This window comes from Akebia trifoliata, chromosome 16 (genome assembly GCF_017979445.1).
Source record: "Akebia trifoliata isolate Shusen 1 chromosome 16, ASM1797944v1, whole genome shotgun sequence".
NCBI classification, from domain to species: Eukaryota; Viridiplantae; Streptophyta; class Magnoliopsida; order Ranunculales; family Lardizabalaceae; genus Akebia; species Akebia trifoliata.
In genome coordinates, this window is record NC_141390.1 from 9,825,912 (window position 1) to 9,845,333 (window position 19,422).

At 39.2% G+C, this 19,422-nt stretch overlaps 1 protein-coding gene across 1 annotated transcript in view; it reads right to left on the reverse strand.

Moving 5' to 3' along the window:
- LOC147382535 (lipase class 3 family protein) overlaps positions 1–18,645 on the reverse strand; it is a 57,663-nt gene extending 39,018 nt beyond the window's left edge. The window contains exons 1-2 of the mRNA XM_086427888.1: positions 18,233–18,645; positions 12,179–12,288 (exon numbers count right to left, since the gene is read on the reverse strand). Coding sequence (XP_086284014.1) covers positions 12,179–12,288; positions 18,233–18,481 — 359 coding nt within the window. The 5' untranslated portion in view covers positions 18,482–18,645. The remainder of the gene's footprint in view (positions 1–12,178; positions 12,289–18,232) is intronic.
- Between the last annotated feature and the right edge of the window lie 777 nt (positions 18,646–19,422).

The window sequence follows — 19,422 nt, forward strand, 5'->3', positions numbered from 1 at the left end:
TACCCAATCATACTTATATGTTTCCACCCTATCATTCCACAAGAAGTTTTTCTGGCCCAGAATTATATTTAAGAGAGATTTCATTGCCACACCAACTTTTGCTAATGCCACCCAATTCATATGTAAATCACCAAAGAATTAGCATACATTTGGGGTGGCGTTAGCAAAAGTTGGTGTGGCAATAGAAGCTCTCATATTTGACCCTAAACTGCCTAAAAGCACTAGCAGGCCTTGTGACAAGTCTCAACTTACCCTGAATATCCCACAAACACTAGTGTGACAAAATGGTAAATTTAGACGATACAGGTAAGTTCTTCCAGTTGATAACAAAAGATGGGTATGTATGTGTGCATGCATGCATGCACAAAAAATATACCAATTCAACATTTTACATGTTACATCCCTATAAGACCCTATGAAGTTAGTATGTCAAGGAACGAAGTTAGTATGTCAGTTCGAAATATGGAGCACTCGAGTAGCTTTGTGGCTGAACAAGTTGAGACAAAATCTGTTAGGCTGGATAAGAAAAAGGCAAGATGGAATAGGGAGGTTCAAGAAGTACATAGGGATTTGGAGGAATTTCCTCTAAAATCAACTAATTCAAGAAGAAAGTGGTGAAAATCAATTGTTACAAAAGAATGCTAAGATTCTCTCATGGAATGTTCGTGGTCTCAATGATAGGTTGAAGAGATCGGCTGTTAAGGATTGAAGTGCCGCAGTTGGTGGTATTGCAGGAATCTAAATTGGAAGTGGTGAATGATTCGATTATCAAAGAATTATGAGGGATTAAAGATAAGAGGTGGAGTGCTCTTCCATCCATTGGCACGGCCGGGGGAATTATAGTTATGCAGAATAGAAAGTACATCGAGGTGGAGGAAGATTTGGTTGGTGCATTCTCTGTATCATTTTTATGTAGGCTTGTGGGGGATGATTTTTGGTGGATCTTTACCAGGATCTACGATCCGTCACGATATGATGATTGGCCTCAATTTTGGGAAGAGTTGGAACATGTAAGTTTTCATTGGGAGGTGTCTTGGTGTGTGAGTCAAGACTTCAACTTTATTTGATTCTCCTTTGAAAAGGTGGGTGGTCCTCGAATCTCTGCATGAATGAGACACTTCGGAGAATTTGTCAATTCCCATGGTTTGATTGATCTTCCGTTATGCATTTTTTTATGTAGGTAAAATTCATTTCATTAGGCGGTCGAGGAGACCAACAAAGAAACAATACAAGACCAACCAAGAAAAAAAAAAAAAAAAGATAATGAAGACGAAGTCAAGGTGGTTCAAGACAACAGATTTGCTCCCACCTCACAAGGAAGTCTTCAAAAAAGACCCCTTTAAACTCCTTAAACACCTTACACCAAAAGAAGAGTAAGCCCAACACCACTTAGATGATTTGTCCCCCCGTCTCAGAGACTCCTTCAAAGACCCATCTATTACGTTCATTCCACATACCCCAACAAATTGCAAACGAAATAACGCTCCACAAAAGTCTCTTAGAATACTTCAATGGTAGTCCCCAAGAAGCCCAACTATCAAAAACTTCTTTGACCGGCCAAGGAAGACACCCCTCCAACCCAAATAGACCCAGGAAGTGGCTCCAAACCTGACTTGCCAAAGGGCAATGAAGCAATACATGGTTGGCATGCTCATTGCTCCTTAGGCACAAGAGACAGATACTAAGCCCCATCACCCCCCGTTTCATACATTGATCCATGGTTAAGATTCTCCCCAACGAGGTGCACCAAATGAAGAACACCACCCTCAACAAAATCTAGGGCCCCAAATTGCGATCAAAGGAAATTTCGATAAAAGCCAATCCACCTAAGAACCATAAAAAGATCTCACGGAGAACATCCCATCCTTCACACTTGACCAAACTCTCTTGCCCTACACCCCATTTCTCAACACAACACTTTCCAAACGCTCAAGCAAAGACAACACCCAATCTAGTTCCCAAACATTGAAGCTCCTTCTAAAACCGAAGTCCCAAGTCTTTCCCTTTCTCGCTTAAGGAGAGAGGCCACTGTTGAACACTTCCTCAAGGACAACCCAAACAACTCAGGATACTGTGAAGCCAAAGGATGATCTCCGCACCACTTATCTTCCCAAAACTCGATACGATTCCCATCCCCCAACTTCAAGCCAATTCCCTTGCGAAATGCCAGAAGATGCGTAGTAATCCCTTTCCAAAGGCCACACCCATGAGGAGCTCGCAAAGTCCCACATTCCCACCCACCTAACACTTCGAACTTAGCCGCAATGACCCCTCCTCCACAAACTCTCCTCTTTGCCAAAATGCCAAAGCCACTAGCCCAAGAGTGCTATGTTCATCAATCCCAACTTTTTTATACCTAAGCCCCCAAGAGACTTCGACACACAAATTTTGTCCCAACTCACGAGGTGGAACTTACTCTTCCCTTCTTTATCGTGTCATTGGAAGTTTCTACAAAGTTTTTTCACCCTCAACTCCACACTCTTCGGAATTGGAAATAAGGATAAGTAATATAACGGCATCGAAGCTAGGGAGCTCTTAATAAGAGCCACCTTTCCCCCTTTCGACAAGTACCTCATTTTCCAAGAACCCAACCTTTTTTCTATCTTCTCAATGATGGGATCCCAAATAGGCCTATTCTTGAAATAAACCCCCAGGGGTAGTCCCAAGTAAGACATAGGCAACTCCCTCAAAGATCATCCCAACGTAGTCGTTAAGAGATCCCCTATCTACACACCACCAACCATAAACACCCTACTCTTGTGGAAATTGACTGCCAAACCAGAGACTACCTTGAATCCACTAAGCACACCCAGCTGACTATTTGGCTTCGACGAAAACCAATAAGTCATCCGCAAACTATAGATGGACCCTCCTAGCCCATCGAGAATCCCGTCAAGTCCCCGTTCGTGGTTGCCTTACTAATCATCCTACCAAGAGCATCTGCTACAATTAGGAATGGGAATGGAGACAAGGGATCTCCCTGTCTCAAACCCCTCGAACTTCTAAAGAAACCACGAGGAGTGTCATTCACTAGGATGGAAAAGGAAGCCGTAGAAATGCATCTCATAACCCATCTGATCCATCTACTCCCAAAACCGAGTTGGCCCATCATATATCTAAGGAAGCTCCAGCTCACACGGTCGTATGCTTTCTCTAGATCTATTTTGCACACCACTCCTAGCTTAGCAAACTTCAATCTCGAGTCAATGCATTTGTTGGCGATGAGAAATCCGTCCAAGATTTGTCTTCCTTTGATGAGGGCACTCTAAGTATGACTAATAACCCTATCCAACACCGTCTTTAATCTTTCAACGAGCAATTTAGAAAGAATCTTGTAGGTCAACCCAATCAAACTGATAGGCCTCAAATCTGTGATATCCTCCACCCATTGCTTCTTAGGAATGAGAGCTACAAAGGAACAATTGGACCCCAAATCGAGAAAAAACTCGCGGTAGAACTCAACAAGCACTTGTAAGAGGTCTCCTTTAAACGTCTCCCAACAAGCCTTGAAGAAGCCCATAGAAAACCCATCTGGCACCGATGCCTTGTCATTGCTCATCGATGCAATAACTCTAAAGACTTCCTCTACCTCAAAAGGCCTTTCCAAGAAAGCTTTTTGCTCACTCAATATGCAATCAAATGGCAACCCATCCAAATTGGGTCTCCTTTGAAAAGGTTCCGTATAAAGGTTGTTGTAAAATTCCACAACCCTGCTAGCCACTTCCTCATCTCCCTCCTTCCACATTTTGTTAATTTTCAACCTTGAGATCAAATTAGCTCTATGGTGCACGTTAGCTACTCTGTGGAAGAATTTATTATTGTTATCCCCTTCTTTAAGCCATCTCACTCTCGATTTTTGAGACCAAGACATTTCCTCCATATTCACAAGATTTTGGAACCTAGCCTTCAATTCAAATCTCTTGGTGCAACCCTCTGTAGCTAACTTTTGTTCCTCCTTCCCATCCCACTCCTCGATTGCAAGCAACAATTCTTTCTTTCTAGTTCAACCCTTCTGAACGTCTCCACATTCCATATCTTTAATTTCTCCTTAATTTCCTTAAGTTTTAAGCAGAATACAATTCCCGATCTTCCTTAAAAAGCCAACTCTCCCTACAAATCATGAATCAACTCCTTGAACCCCGGATGAAGAAGCCACATATTTTCAAAACGGAAAGGAATCGGTCCCCCTTCTCGCGACATCAGCTTGGAGAGAGATAAGGCAATGATCGGATGCCGGGTTCGGAATTGTAATCCTGCAAAAGAGAACTAAAGTGTTCGTCCCAATCGCCGGAAACCAAAAATCTGTCCAATCTATTAAGCACCACCCTTGCTTGATTATTCAACTAGGTGAAGCACTTCCCATGGAGAGGAATATTCACCAGTTCATGGTTCAATACAAAATCCCCAAACTTCCTCAGCCTCCCAGTTACCCTGGACCCCCCAAGCTTTGCAAATGAGAACCTAATGACGTTGAAGTCACCCCCAAGACACCAAGGCTTGTCCTAGAAATAGTGTATGTCGTCGAGTTCTTTCTAGAATTGCCCACACTCAGTATCCCTATTAGGCCCATAAACCCTAGTAAAAACTCATTGGAAGTCCTCACCAACACAACTACACAGGATAGAGACCGAAAAAGTGTCGATCAGATCTTCTTTAACCTCAACAAATCTTTTGTCCCACATCACACCAATGCCTCCAAAAGTATCGATCGCGGGAAGAGATGTCCACCCCACATTTTGAATACCCCACAGCTCCCTAGTCACCAACCCATCCACATGCTCAATTTTCGTCTCCCGTAGAGTCACGATGTTAGCCTTGCTATCCTTCACCATTGATTTCACTACAGCCCTCTTCCACCTGTCATTCAAACCCCTGACATTCCAAGAAACAATTTTGATCGTCATAATTAATTACTGAAGTAAACCCCAACAAAAGACTAAAAGGAGACTACGCTCTCGGCAGCTCCGCCTCCGAGTGATTGCTCTCGTTGAAGTTTCTCACTAAATTTCGTTTCAGCCTATCCACTTTCTAAATATCCACCGTCGATTGATTCTCATACTCGTTTCTGTTGAACTCTGGGGCAGTTGCGAGACTCCCTGGAATTAGATTTCCCTTATCAAATTCCTTCCTGGCTACCACTTTTGGTTCTTCGTTATTACCTCCAGAAGAACTTTGGACTACCCTTGCTGGGGCCCAATACAAACCCCAACTAATAAACAAACATCCAGAGCATTCTAACTTAGCTAATTACTTGCCATCTCATACCTCTGTTGGTCTGGTTGAACTCCCCTGCCCTTCAGTTGTTCCATCATATTGACAAAAACCACTTCTTTTGACCCAACCAGATATTGAACCTCTCTCGTTGCCACTTCACCCCCCCCCCCCAAATCCTCCTTAGCCATAAAGACTTATTCCAACACATCCATAAAACTCTATCCAGAACCCTGCAAGCAATGGCAAATCTTTCGGCCCTGTCTTGCGGAAACTCAATACCAAAACCGAGACCTACGTTGCCCCTGACACCTTCATTCAACATGTGCATGTACCACCCCCCAAAGATAACTTCAGAGTTTGAGATTCTGCTAATTGAACCAGCTCTGCAGCCTGTGCCACCCTCGAGACCTACATAAGCATGTGGAGAAGAAAACAACTTGCCTAACCCCGTCGGCTTTGAGACTAACGAGCTCTCTCCCTCTTCCCTAGTGTTAAGCACAGCTTCTGGAATGCTCCTCTACTAATTGTCCATTGTAAACACCTTGTAGCCCATCTCGTCTAACCCAACAAAATAGTTAGAGGCCCCCAACAGATCAAGCCCTCTAGTGTGCTCATTCAAAACAAACCCAATAGCCCCATAGTCCTCCTGGAGTATTAATTTGGAGTCAGCCACGTCCACCTCTAACTCCAAGCCAAACTGGGATAAGGGTCCAAGCCCATTCAAGCTTGCGGCCTCTAAATACTGGAGATCTAGTGTTAAGCCCATTTCAATGAAGTTATTAAGGTCATGGGCTTCCAAGCCCAATCCAACAATGAGGCTCGAGGCCCTAACATCAACAAGACACGGACCTTTCTTTACAATCTCGTATGAACGCTACCACGACCTGTATCTCAAGCTATTTAACACCTGTCCCAACTTTTTTACTTGTTGTCTATGTTCAGAAGCCCAAAGGCGGGGAACTTCTACTACATTACATGTGTCACTCAAGGGCGATTTGAAATTTGAAAACTGTGCAAGCCTCTCCTGTACGCAACCTTTGCCAGACTTTGATACCGCCAGTCCAAGGTTGATAGAACCCAACCTTTTCGTCCCCAACTCGTTGTCTTCCTGTTGAACTCTTGGGGCTTCTCTTGGTTATGGATTACCTGCTTTGATTGGAGTTAAACAGAGGCCTTCGTCACCTCTATCGCAAGAAGCAAACAAGCCCTGGGTTGCCCCTAGTTGGACATCATCGCGTCTTACCTCCAAGCTTAGGTTGTATTGAATACCATCAAACCAAATCAGAATATCACGAGGCATCCTCCAAGAAGAGAACCAAACCAACAACCTAGCGGAGTCGAGCTTCTCCCTCTACCTTGTCTTAGGATCCACCTCTAAGAGTCCACCGAGTTGTTCTCCGATTCTTCTAAAGGAAGACTCCTCCCAAAGGTGAAAGGGTAAGCCCTTTAAACGTACCCAAGAGCCTTTTGGCATCCAATTGGGATTCAACTTATTACACTCAACAAACCATGGGCTGAGTGAGAAAGAGTGCCCTCCCGTCACTACCTTCCCCAACCCACTCAAAAAATTTGCTTCCTCCTTGTCCCCCACCATGAGAGTTCTTTTATTCAAATCCCAAAGTATGAGTCTTATACTATTATTTAGTGAAGCATGCAAGGAAATCAACACCGCATCAAACAAGTCACCCTAGTCCACTTGATTAGAGGAAGATTCACAGATGACAGCCCAGTCCCACATCCCAAAATCTCTCCCAATAAATTGTTTTTGGTAACGATTCCACATCGATTTAAGGGAATAGAAATCAGCACCTCCCTGCTGGTTGGATCGAGGACTATCCAGAGCATCGTTGGCAACACCCCCTTGTCGTTTAGCTCGATAGCCCACCGAAGGAAAGCTGACAGCACATGTATCTTTCCCAAACACCACTTATGTGGCTTTGTGTTTCCCTTTGCAAACAACTTCCACCCAATTTGCCTCGTTAGCAGCTACTATCTTACTATCAAACCTTTTTGTCATCTTCATCTTCTCCTCAGGTTAGAAGAAAATCTTAATATTGAAGGAAAGGGTCCTCCACCCAATCCCTTCCTTTCCTTCTAGGCAGAACAGCATCTTGGCCCGAGAGTTATCTAAAATATGTTGAAGCTTCTCAAATCTTCCAAAACTATTCTGATCACCCCAGACCATAAAAATTCTACCCTCTTTGGAGAACTTCGATCTAATGTTCTTGGGCGAAAGGCCTGTTGACTCCAACTGCTTGCTGAACCACGTCGCTCCGTTTTCGAGAAGATTGATCATGGAGTCCCCCCTCTTCCCAACTTCAGTGACTGCTACAGCTCTACGGGTCTTAACCCAACTAGGTCACAACTTGAAGTTTTGCCACTCCACCTTAACTTTGTAGACCCTCTTCATTCTCAAATCTTCATTGGCAAGTAATTGAACATTAACAACCCTGTAAAAGATCTGAGGTTGGAGACCAAAACTTGTCACAATCTTCGTAACAACATCCACTCAAATATTTTTGTTGATCTTCCGTTAAGTGGTGGCCTTTTTACTTGGTTTAATCGTCAAGAAAACCCACTCTAAATAAATTGGACCGGTTCTTGATTTCGTCGAGTTGGGAAGAGAGATTTAGAAAGATAGTGCAAGAAGTGGTGTCAAATCCAGTGTCTGATCATTGCCCCATATCTCTGGTTGTTAGTGATCGTAGAAACAAGCCAATATCGTTTCAATTAGAAAACATGTGGTCGTTGCATCCTGACTTCAAGGAAACAATTGAGAATTAGTGGGATGAGTTGTTTTTTTATGGAAGTCTAGGTGTGGTGTTTAGAAGCAAGCTCAAAGCTATTAAAGAAAACTTGAAGAAATGGAACAGAGAGGTCTTTCGGGTGGATGGAAAGTTGAAGGCGTTGTTGGGGGAAATTTAGGAGCTTGATAGAAGAGAGGAGTTAAGGGATATGGATAGAGAGGGATGGGGCAAAAGAAAATATTTGAGTGAAATTCCAAAAATTGGCAGCTATGAGTGAATTGTAATGGAAATAGAAATCAAAGGTCAAGTGGCTTAAAGAGGGAGACAACAACACACGTTTTTTTCATAGAATGGCTAACAATCATAATAAGGTGAATAAAATTTCAAGATTGAAGGTCCATGGTGAGTGGAAAACAGGGACAACGAGGTAGCAAATGGAATCGTTGAGTACTATAGAGACTTGTACACAGAAAGCTTTCCTAGGGGGTCTTTCCTTAATAATCTTCATTTCGAATGTATCTCACAGGAACAATAGGCTTGTCTAGAGCAACCTTTCGAGAAGGAAGAGGTGTTTCCCACTATTAAGAGTATGGCGGATGACAAGGCACCAGGCCCGGATGATTTTCTATGCCGTTCTTTAAGTGTTGTTGGGACATTGTCAAGATGAATCTCTTAGTGGTTGTAAAAGACTTCTTTAGATATGGTTTCCTCGACCATGGTTCGAATTGCACCTTTATTGCTTTGATTCCAAAGAAGAGGGGCAATTGATATTTCAAACTTTCGTCCGATTAATTAGTTGGGTCGATGTATAAGATATTATCCAAACTACTAGCACAGAGATTAAAGGTGTTATATTGCATAATTGGGCGGTATCAAAGGGCTTTTGTGGCGGACCACCAAATTTTGGATGGGGTTCTTATAGCTAATGAATGTATTGATTCAAGAAGGAAACTAAATGAAACAAGTCTTATTTGTAAGATTGATTCCGAAAAAGCCTATGACCATGTCAATTGGTCTTTCCTTGAGTATATGTTATGACGGATGGGGATCAATTGGATGATTAAATGTGTCACTTCTCCTTCCTTTTCTATTTTAGTTAACGGGTCACCTGAAGGGTCAAGAGTTTGAGAGGTTTAAGCCAAGGGGATCCGTTATCACCCTATTTGTTTTTGCTAACTATGGAAACTCTTAGTAGAATGATATCAAAAGCAGTTCAAAATGGTAGTTTGTCAGGTTTCAAAGCGGGTAGTCAAGGGCATCTCATATCTCACCTCCAATTCACGGATGATATTCTCATTTTTTTAGACTTTTCGACTTCGCAATTGAGGTTTCTAAGTAGCATTCGTGGGTGTTTTGAGGTAGTGTCTAGCATTCTTGTTAATCTTAACAAAAGCATGATGATGGGGGTTTGTGTTACTCAAGGGGTTGATGTGTTGGCGGCTTCAGTTAGGTTCAAGATGGGTTCCTTACCGACTAACTATCTCGGTTTACCACTTCATGCGAATTCTAGAAGCAAGGAGATTTGGGATCCAATTTCAGAGCGGATGGGCAGAAGGTTGAGGACATGGAAAGCTAGGTATTTATCTAAAGGGGGGAAATTGACACTAATTAAGAGTATACTTGCTAGCATCCCTAACTACTTATTGTCTCTTTTCTCTATCCCCGTGGTGTGGAAGTTAAAATGAATAAAATATGTAAGGATTTTTTTTGGCATGATAAGAAGAACAAAAGAAAGTATCATATAATGAGTTGGAAAAAGATTTGTTTACCGAAAGTTAAAGGGGTTTGGGACTCAACATCTTTGTGGAGATTTGGTGAAGAGGAAGGTAACCTTTGGAGGGAGGTAGTGGTAAGCAAATTTGGGTTGAAGGAGTTGGCCTAGGAAACAAAAGAAGCTAAGGGGCATATGGGTGTGGTGTTTGGAAAAATATCTTATGTCACTTACCTTCTTTCGTAAGAATGTGCAGTTTAAGGGATGAAGGAAAATCGAGTTAAATTTTGGGAAGATAGGTGGTGTGGAGACGATCCATTGAAAGAAATTTTTCCGGAACTTTTTGTGATGTCGAGCAAAAAGGGGATGACCATTGTCTCATTCTTGGTAGGAGAAAGTTTGGAGAAAGCGTGGGATTTGGGTTTTAGGAGGGACTTTAATGATTAGAAATTGAGTAACGTGAAGTGCTTCTTGGAGATAGTCAATGTGGGTATTACATTTGGTGAGGAAGATGATCATAGGTTATGGGAGGGTACAAGAGAAGGGGTCTTTACCGTACACTCAATGTATATGGCTGAAATACCGAATTCGACTACCATATTCCCCGCTTCCACAATTTGGGATACAAAGGTTGCCTCCAAATTTTCGATCTTTGTGTGGCAAGCATCCTTAGATAGGTCAATCACAGTGAATCAACACATTAAAAGAGGTTTTCAAACACCAAATTGTTGTGTTTTGTGTATGAGAAATCTAGAAACGGTTGAGCACATCTTCATGCATTCTGAAATAGCGAATCAATTGGGGGTATGAATCCTAGCCTTTTCGGTACAAAAAGTTGTTTACCACATACAATTCGGGAGTTTTTCAACTTGTGGCTGTTTTGGAGGATTTCTTTTCAATGTTCAAAGCGAATCTTGTGGAGCCTATTGTCATTTGCCATTTGTTGGGTCTATGGAAGGAAAGGAATAACCAGATTTTTGAAGAAATGAGTCATCTTCTGAAGAGCTCAAGTTTAATGTGTTGGAGTTACTTTTCCACTGGGAAAAGGTTTTCCAAGAGTTTAAGGGCATTTTCTTTGGAGATTTTGTTGTTCGATGGGACCTCGTTTGTAACTTTGGAGATTAGTTGCCGTTTTTGTGGTTTTCTTTGTTTCTTCTCTCTTTTTTATTAAGCATTGTAATTTTGGGACTTCTCGTCCCCTTTTCTAATGCAATTTTTAATTTATCAAAAAAAAAAAAAAAAGACCCTACGTACACAAAAATTAAGGGTGATTAATCAAAATGGTTGGACAAAAATTCTATTGAAGGATTGACACTAGGGTGTCAACTAGACACAACTGGTTAAATAACGCCATATAAATTCTATTCATCTGAAGCATCCGTGTCAAACATGCGTTGGATTCCAACATTCAACCAATTCTGGTGCTACATTTGTAAAGTTCCTTAGTCTCTTCTTTCCTTACATTCCAGATGTCAACTAAAATTTACCAAAAAGTATGCATTCCATCTTTCCCAATTGAAATTGTCCACAGAAAATGTAATATTGCACATGCATTCTCTATTTATGGGTACACAATTCAAATCGAAAAATATCCCACTAAGTTAAACTATTAGTATATCCATTTATCCCTGTTATTATATTAAAGATGAGTCGCGATCCAGAACGGTGTCCCGTTCATATAAAAAATCAGGTGTCTACATGGCACGTGTTTATTGGAGAATAAACACTTTGGGCTGCATGCCATACAGAAAAATGGCTTGGTTAGGAGCCCAATGTCTTAAGCTCCTACCAAAACATACCACGTAGACACCGTTCCTAAGCCATTGGAATGGGACACCATTCTGGATCCTGATTCAATGAAGATAATTACATATTGTACAATAAGTATATTTCTAGCTGAGTCAAATATTTAAATTTTCAGGGTTTGTTAAATTATGATTGACAAAATGAAACAATCAGCAAAAATAATACGGCTATAAATCGAAAACAATATACTTATATTGCCTTTCAAAATACTTCAGGACCAGTTAGCAAATAGCCAAAACACACCTAGTTCCTTGCAGGCTAAGCAAGTAGATCAGACTTGGACCCGATTTTAATTACTTCCAAAGATATTGAGCCTAGACTCGACGGATTGGAGTCGGGCCTATGGAGAATCGCTCACCCGTTGACACCCCAATTAGCAATTTTACTGTTTTAGCTCTACATGAAATTCATTGCCCCTACATCAACTACTTCTCCCACCTATATGCCTAAAGGAAAATCACTTTTTATGCTCTCAAATAATTCTAGATAGCATTCAACACAATTTTCGAAAGCCCCTGAAAAAAAAAATTTATTATTTCCAATGCAAAAGGATAGGAGCGTCGTATAAAAGTATAAAACTGCATGAAATATTACATATTTTAACTCAAACAACAATTTTGAGATGTTGTATAATAAACTCAACAAAATCAAAAAAGTAGAGAGAGTTTTTAACGAGTTATAGATAGAGAGATTAAAACACCTGTGAGATACATGATCTAAAGAAGGTTGCACACGCTCTAGAGAAACAACTTGTCCCCCAAAGTCTGCCTTGAATTTGTTCACAACACGAACAATCTCAGTAGCAGGCCTCTGCCATGGTAAAAAATATCACATCATCAGAAGCTAATGAAAAAATTGCAAATCTTTTTAAACTCCATAAGTACAAAATAAGTAGGAAAACTTCCACCTTACTTCTTCATGTTAAAAAAATGAGAGATTCTATTGCCATGCCAACTTTTGCTAACAGCAACCCATTTCATATGCAAATCACCAAAGAATTAACACACATCTTGGGGTGCTGTTAGTAAAAGTTGTTGTGGCAATACAAAGGTAAGGTACACATCAACCATCAATCCAAATTGAGTCACTAGGCCAATAATATGAACATGGTAAAGGATCAATACCCATTTTTTATCTACTTTAGGGATAGTATAAGAGTTCAGTAAATTTTACTTCATAATTTTGACAACTTAAATTTTGAGTCAAGTTTAGGGAACTTTTTTATCAGACAGTATTAGGAGTTCTCCTATTTTGGGTTGAGTTATGATAAGGGAAGAAAGGGCCTCCTACTCTCATTTACATATACCCATGCAACCACCTCTTTCCACAATGAAGAGAAGGTTTTAATTCTTTTAGACAAACAGAGATTTGTTTTAAGCCTATGGAGTGCTCATTGGAAGGTTGTGTTAGAACTGACACCCTATTCACCAATACTTCGATACCCAATTGTTTTAAACAGCAGAATATTACCAAGAATCACAAGAAAGTGTCTAAACTATAAGGAGAAATAGAGGAAACAACTAACCACAAAACATAGAAACTTTTGTGGTCCACGGATGATGATCGAAAACTTCCACATGCAAATTTGAGCAAATAGACCAACAACAACCCTCTAAATCCCCTTGGCCAAATAACAACTCGGAATAGATCCCTCATTGAACCCGACTTGAATCTCTAGAACTTCAAATTCCAAGAAACCATGGCGTTATAAGTTGTTCAACAGCCAACTCCCCACCCCTTGAAATTCAGGGATCAAAGCAATAAAGGTATTTAAGGGTTTAAATTTCATCTCAAGGCAATGTCTCGATCAGAAGAAAAACCGAGATTGTCCCGACTCGGAGATTTGAAACAATTTCTTCAACCTCTACCCAAATCACAATCCAGGATAGATCCCTAATTGAACCCCCAATTGAATCTCTAGAATACCTTAGAAAACTTTGGAATACCCAGAACCTTCAATTGATGTCACCGACCTTCCCAAAACCATTCCTTAGGAAACACAAACCTAGTCCTCAAGCAACCAAGAGTAACTAATCCTTCTTGAATTCCAAGAAGACATGGTGTGGTAAATTGTTCAACATCCAACCCCAATTCCGAATTAGACCCTCGGTCTTATATATTTTGAGTCTCTTTTGTATTCCAAGAGCCTAATCCTTCTTAAATGCCAATAAGTCATGGTGCGGTAAGTTATTCAACAACCAACCACACCCCCAATTCCAAATTGGACCCTTAATCTTATCTCCTTAGAGTCCTTTTTGTATTGGGTTCTTTTTTGCTTATGGAATCAAACTATTCATTTAATCAAGATACTATCTAATATTCATCTTCCCCTATGAAACCTCCCAGCTCTTGAGAACAAACTTAATCCTAGATGCCAAGCAATGGGGACATCAAAGCTTGAAGAGTAGCTTTTTGTTTTTACTTAGTTTTCTGTTTTAGGGCTTTATGTTTATGTTTTTTGCGTTTATTTTCATGTTTTATTGGCCCATGGTCTTAGTATAATAGTTAGGGGTAGTTTGGTAACTTTATAATGTCTTTTATTTAAGTTTATTAGGGTTGAAAATTTAGGAGAGAGACAGTTACAAAAATTAGGTTATTTATTTGGTATTTTAGTTTTATTAGAATTCTTAGATTTATTTTCCTTATATATAGATTGTATGAAGATTTATTTTAATGAAGAATTTGATGAATAAAAAATGAGTTTCTTTCATGGAGTGAAATGAGTTCTCCACCATTCTTCGTGTGATTCCAAGGTTCTATCTTTCTATCCCTTCTCTTTTTTCTTCTAATCTTCATTTTTTCTTTTTATTATTTTCTCTTAAGTTTCTTGATTCTTAATTCTTGAAACCTAAAAACCTCAACCCTTTATCCTTTCCCCTTTCCTTAAACCCTATGAAACCCTTTTTCCTATTGTTGCCCAAATCCTTAATCCAACTCCAAATCCCAAATCAGATCCCCTAGCCACCCCTTTTTTCATCTTCTTCCCTCATCGTCCCACATCACCAAGGTTTTGGAAATAATCTTATAAAACTTCCAATGACGTTTCTAGGTGTGCAATCCCTAATATTATCATTACCTTGGAACTCGGGGATCAAAGCAATAAAGAAATTTTCAGAACCAAAGTTTAAAATTTATTGTCGAAGCAATGTCTCAATCAAAAGAAAAATCAAGACTATCTCAATTGAAAATTTCCAAAACACTGCAAAAGACATTCTGGGATTAATGTTGCATTCCAATCTTTGCCAAAACTGGAATGCCTAAGCCTAAACATTCCAAGAAGGGTACGAAACTTCATACCAAGCTTGTCAAATAGCATATGCCATATGCAATCAGCATATTCAATCACACAATAGCATACTACATATCACCCAAAAATATTTTTCTATATATAATTAGAAAAGGGGAGGGGGGATATTTGGAAAAAAAATTGCAAACATTACAATAATTTTGGAAAATATTTTTTGAAATCTTTCTATTTTTTCACTTTCATTATATTTATTACATTTGCATGTTTAACAAGTTTGTAAAAATACATAAACTCAGGAAAAAAAATGAAATATTGCTTCTTGAATGTTGCAAAAGAAGCCCATCTTTATTTTTTTTAATCTTGTATTTTGATTCTTGCTTCTTGACCTTGATACAGGTGATTGAAGGAGTAGAAGACGTAATGAATGTAGTTAAACTGTTATAAAAATAATAATAATAACTAAAAAATTAAGAGGGAGCTAAAATGAGAGTAGAATTGAGTTTAAATGAGAATACAAATGGTTAGAATGTATTAGGAATGGGGTGATGATAGTGGGGATATTTATACTAAAAAATTAAGCTTTTGCCCAAAGATCAAAATTTTGATCATGGGGCAAATAAGGCATCATATAATGCAATGCAATCACATATTGCAATATGCGATGGCACGATGATCTCATGGCATACGCGATTTTATTTCTAGAAATGGCATATACGACTACATATGCCCATATACGATTGCATTTGACAATAGTGATTCGAACAATATCCAAATACGCTTCCTCTTGAAAATCCCAAACCATATGCAAGAATCAAACCTGATCACTTACCTATCCAAAAAAAATGACTTGATCACCTCCCAAAAAACCTAAAGTAGGTCATGAGCAAACCATTTAGACGACACATTTTATCCTAGTCCAAGTTCTTAATAGTTTTTACAATTCCTTCATTGAAGGGTTTCTCCCACCAAGCTGTCAAACTGCAAACCATCCCAGGTCTAAAAAAGTTGTGTTACGAATATTAAGGTTTAAAATCTCATTTCCATACAATTTTTCCTTATTTTCTAGTTGGGAGAAAAACCAAGAGTCTTGATAGGAACATTCCAACAAGTGGAAACATAGAAAGAGCAAAAATGCACCCATCATAACACCCAAGGATTGGTGAGATGGCAATACTACGCCTCAAGAAGCAAAGGTCTTGGGTTCGAATCCTCCCTTGTGGGGGCACCCATAGGGATTTATCCCAGAAGTTACTTGGTGCAGGTGAGGGTAGGGTTGCATGTGCCCCGAGGATTAGTTGGGTGCTTTAAGAGGCCCGAATATCTCGGTTCGAAAAAAAATGCACCCCTAATCTTTTCCTTCACTAGCAGCGTATTTTATTTTGATGTGCCCAAAGTTGGACGCTCAATCCAATGGAATTCCTCATTCCCCTACTACAATTAAATTTTATACTTTATCCATTTTATTTTCCTCAAGGCCTCATAGATCCCCCAATTCATGACTATGTTATCACTACAACCCCATTATATCTTGATCCTAGTCCCCTGTAATTTCAAAAGAAGATTTCCATATAATTACTAGTAGTTTTTTCACTCATGAATCTCAACATTCTCATCTTGACCTTTTTCTATAGATAGTCTCAACTTGAACAATTATGAGCATGGATTTTTTTAAACCATGGTATCCAGGCCTCTTAGAGCACCCGACTAATCCTCAGGGCACGTGCAGTCCCCTCCCCCCACACGCACCACGTAATATCTGAGATAAATCCCTAAGGGGGGATTCGAACTCAAGAACTCTACTTCTTGAGGTGTGGTCTTGGCCATCTCACCAACCCTTAGATGGTTGTTGTTCCTTCATTAACCAAATATTATACCCAGTAGAACATGCTCAATCTATATGCATTCATGTGAATTTTTTTTTCTTTTAGTTTGACCAACATCCATTTGTTTTTATGGCACCTTACAAGCACAACCAATACTTCAGCCACCCAACTCTAATTATAGGAGAAAAATGCTATTCAATATCTTCCTTCTAAATATTTATTTCAAGAGAAACCTAAAAAGGAAACCACCAAAGAGAAACTAGTTGATCTTCCCAGATGCAATAATTGTCTCCATCCAAAGTCCTATGAATATGGATATCTTCTAAACTATCAAGCAACCACATTAGAAATTCAACGCCCACCCTCAATCAAGTTCCTTTTCAACTAAGGTAACCACCAAAGAACTTCCCTTTCTGTCATAAACTCAGAAATTACTACCTCTTAAAAATCTCAAGATTATATAACTAAGAGAATCCATGGGAAGGAGTAGTGTCATTCAAACATCGAACCTAAATACCTAATCCCCAAATAAATATCCTTTGTGGAAGAAAAATTAATCATAAATCTTGTGGTCCAAATCCCCAACTCCTAGAATGTATATTAGATCATTCCCAAGTTTTCTTCCTTCCAGTCCAAGTTTTTTTTTTTTTTTTTCTTTTTTGATGGGTAAAGATAATTTCATTAGAAGTCCAATCTGAAACTTCTAACCCCATTAAAAGTGATTTAGAATGTGGACCATCGATTTTTTGTCAATTTTTATTAATAATTTGTAAATCATTTTTGATGGATTTAGAAGTTTCAAATTGAGCTGATTTTTTGTGAGGATGATCTTCTCATCATAGTGACCATCCTCACAAAAAATTAGCTCAATCCAAAAACTCTAACCCATATTTTGAAAAACCATTGTTTTTACATATGTCCCTTGAACCGCCCCAATATATACATAGGGGGCGGTTCAAGGGCCATATGTAAAAACATATGAAAAAACAATGGTTTTACAAAATAGGGTTAGAGGTTTTGGATTGAGCTGATTTTTTGCGAGGATGGTCACTATGATGAGAAGATCATCCTCACAAAAAATCAGTTTAATCAGAAACTTCTAAATCCATCAAAAGTGATTTACAAATTATTGACAAAAATTAACAAAAAATTGACGGTAGATACAAGAGAAACACAAAACCTATCAAAAGAGGCGAAACAAACCCCAAGAAATCTTCCCTGACCCATATCTAAATTACAAACTTTCTGCCATCTAACAAGGAAGTCCTCAAAAAAAAATTCCCCTAAATTCGAATCACAAACATTTCACACTAACATTGCATTAGGATATATTATACATGATTGAAAATGAAATGTGCATAGATGCATATCACTTTTGCATTGAAATCATATGCTTTCGCTTCTTCATAGTGGGGTTCCATAACAATTAACAACAATACTTTCTGTCCTCGTAATCCAAATCACTAATGAAACAAAGACAATTCAATGTTTTACTCTTAATAATCAGAAAAGGCGTTGAAAATGCGTAGAGGTAAATCTTCCGATTGTCTTTTCGATTGCTTAGTTCACTAAAAGGGTAATCCACATTTCCAATGCCTCATCAGGTCTGCCACAAATCTCGAGGAGTTGAAGAGAAGAAAGATTTCTCCCCCAACAGACAGAAACATAAGAAATGAAATAATACCTTGTAAACACATTCAGAAAGAACCATGCAACAGAGAACATCTTGTAAATCAGAGACGGATTCAGCCTTGACAGCATGACAAAGGTCCTGAAGTTGTTTTCTTCTCCTCTCCAACTCCTCCTGAAGCCTCTTCTTCTCTTCTCTATCGTTCTTCCATGGCCACCTCAACTGAGGAGGCCATGAAACCTTTGGAATTCTGCTCCTTTGATCTCTGATCCATGATTCTACTCTGTTTTGCAGACCTTCCATTCATTCCAAACTCTAATTTAACTTAGGGTTTTTTCTTTCTTCGTGTTTTGTTTTGTTTTTATTTTTGATTGATGAAAAGGAAAACGATAGATAGGGAATGTTATCAGGAGATGAAAAGCATATGCCCCGGCATGGCATTGGATATTGGTCAGGGGAAAGGAATAAAGACGAGTGAGGTGATTCTAATTTTAAAGAGGCCGAGATAACTCGGTTATAAGGTTGTACGTGTCATTGACTGAGTTGATATGGAAGTGAGTGGGTGAGCTGAGTCTAATAGTTGTAGTTGTGGGAGTGCTATGTTGTAGTGGCAGTTATTGGTGCAAGTTAGCTATGTAAATAGTGAGGGTGAGTGTGTAAGGTAGGTAGTGTTTTGTTGTGGTTTTGTAAGTGATGAGTAGTTGTGTGGAAGTTCCATCACCTACGAGGCCGTAGTCTTGTATTTAAATTAGATGTTATCTAATAAATAAATACGGATAAATTATAAATGCACTCAACAAATTAATAAGGGCAATCTGAATAATTAAAAAGTGACGAATTTTTGTTACGTTTTACTATTATTAGAGCACCTCACGGTTTTTACTTGTTTTCATCTTCCTCCATCAAATTTTAACTAGGGTGTGTCAACTTTTTCTGCTGCCCAAAAACTTCTGACCAACTCCGACAACATACTCTGACAATCCTAAACCATATTCCATTCCAACGATTCTCTCATCTCCCTCATCACTCCTCATTCTCTCCTTTCCCTACCATTTGTTGTTGAAAACCTGAAAATCCCTAACCTAAAATAATAAAAAATGGAAGAAAGTGGAATTGGAATTTCAAACCCTTTATCCCAGAAGATGGATAATCTCATACAACCACACTTTTCAATGGCTCAAGCACTACGTGAAAATCCCAAATTTGTATATAAAAAAATTTGTTGGGCTTGGCCCATCGAATTT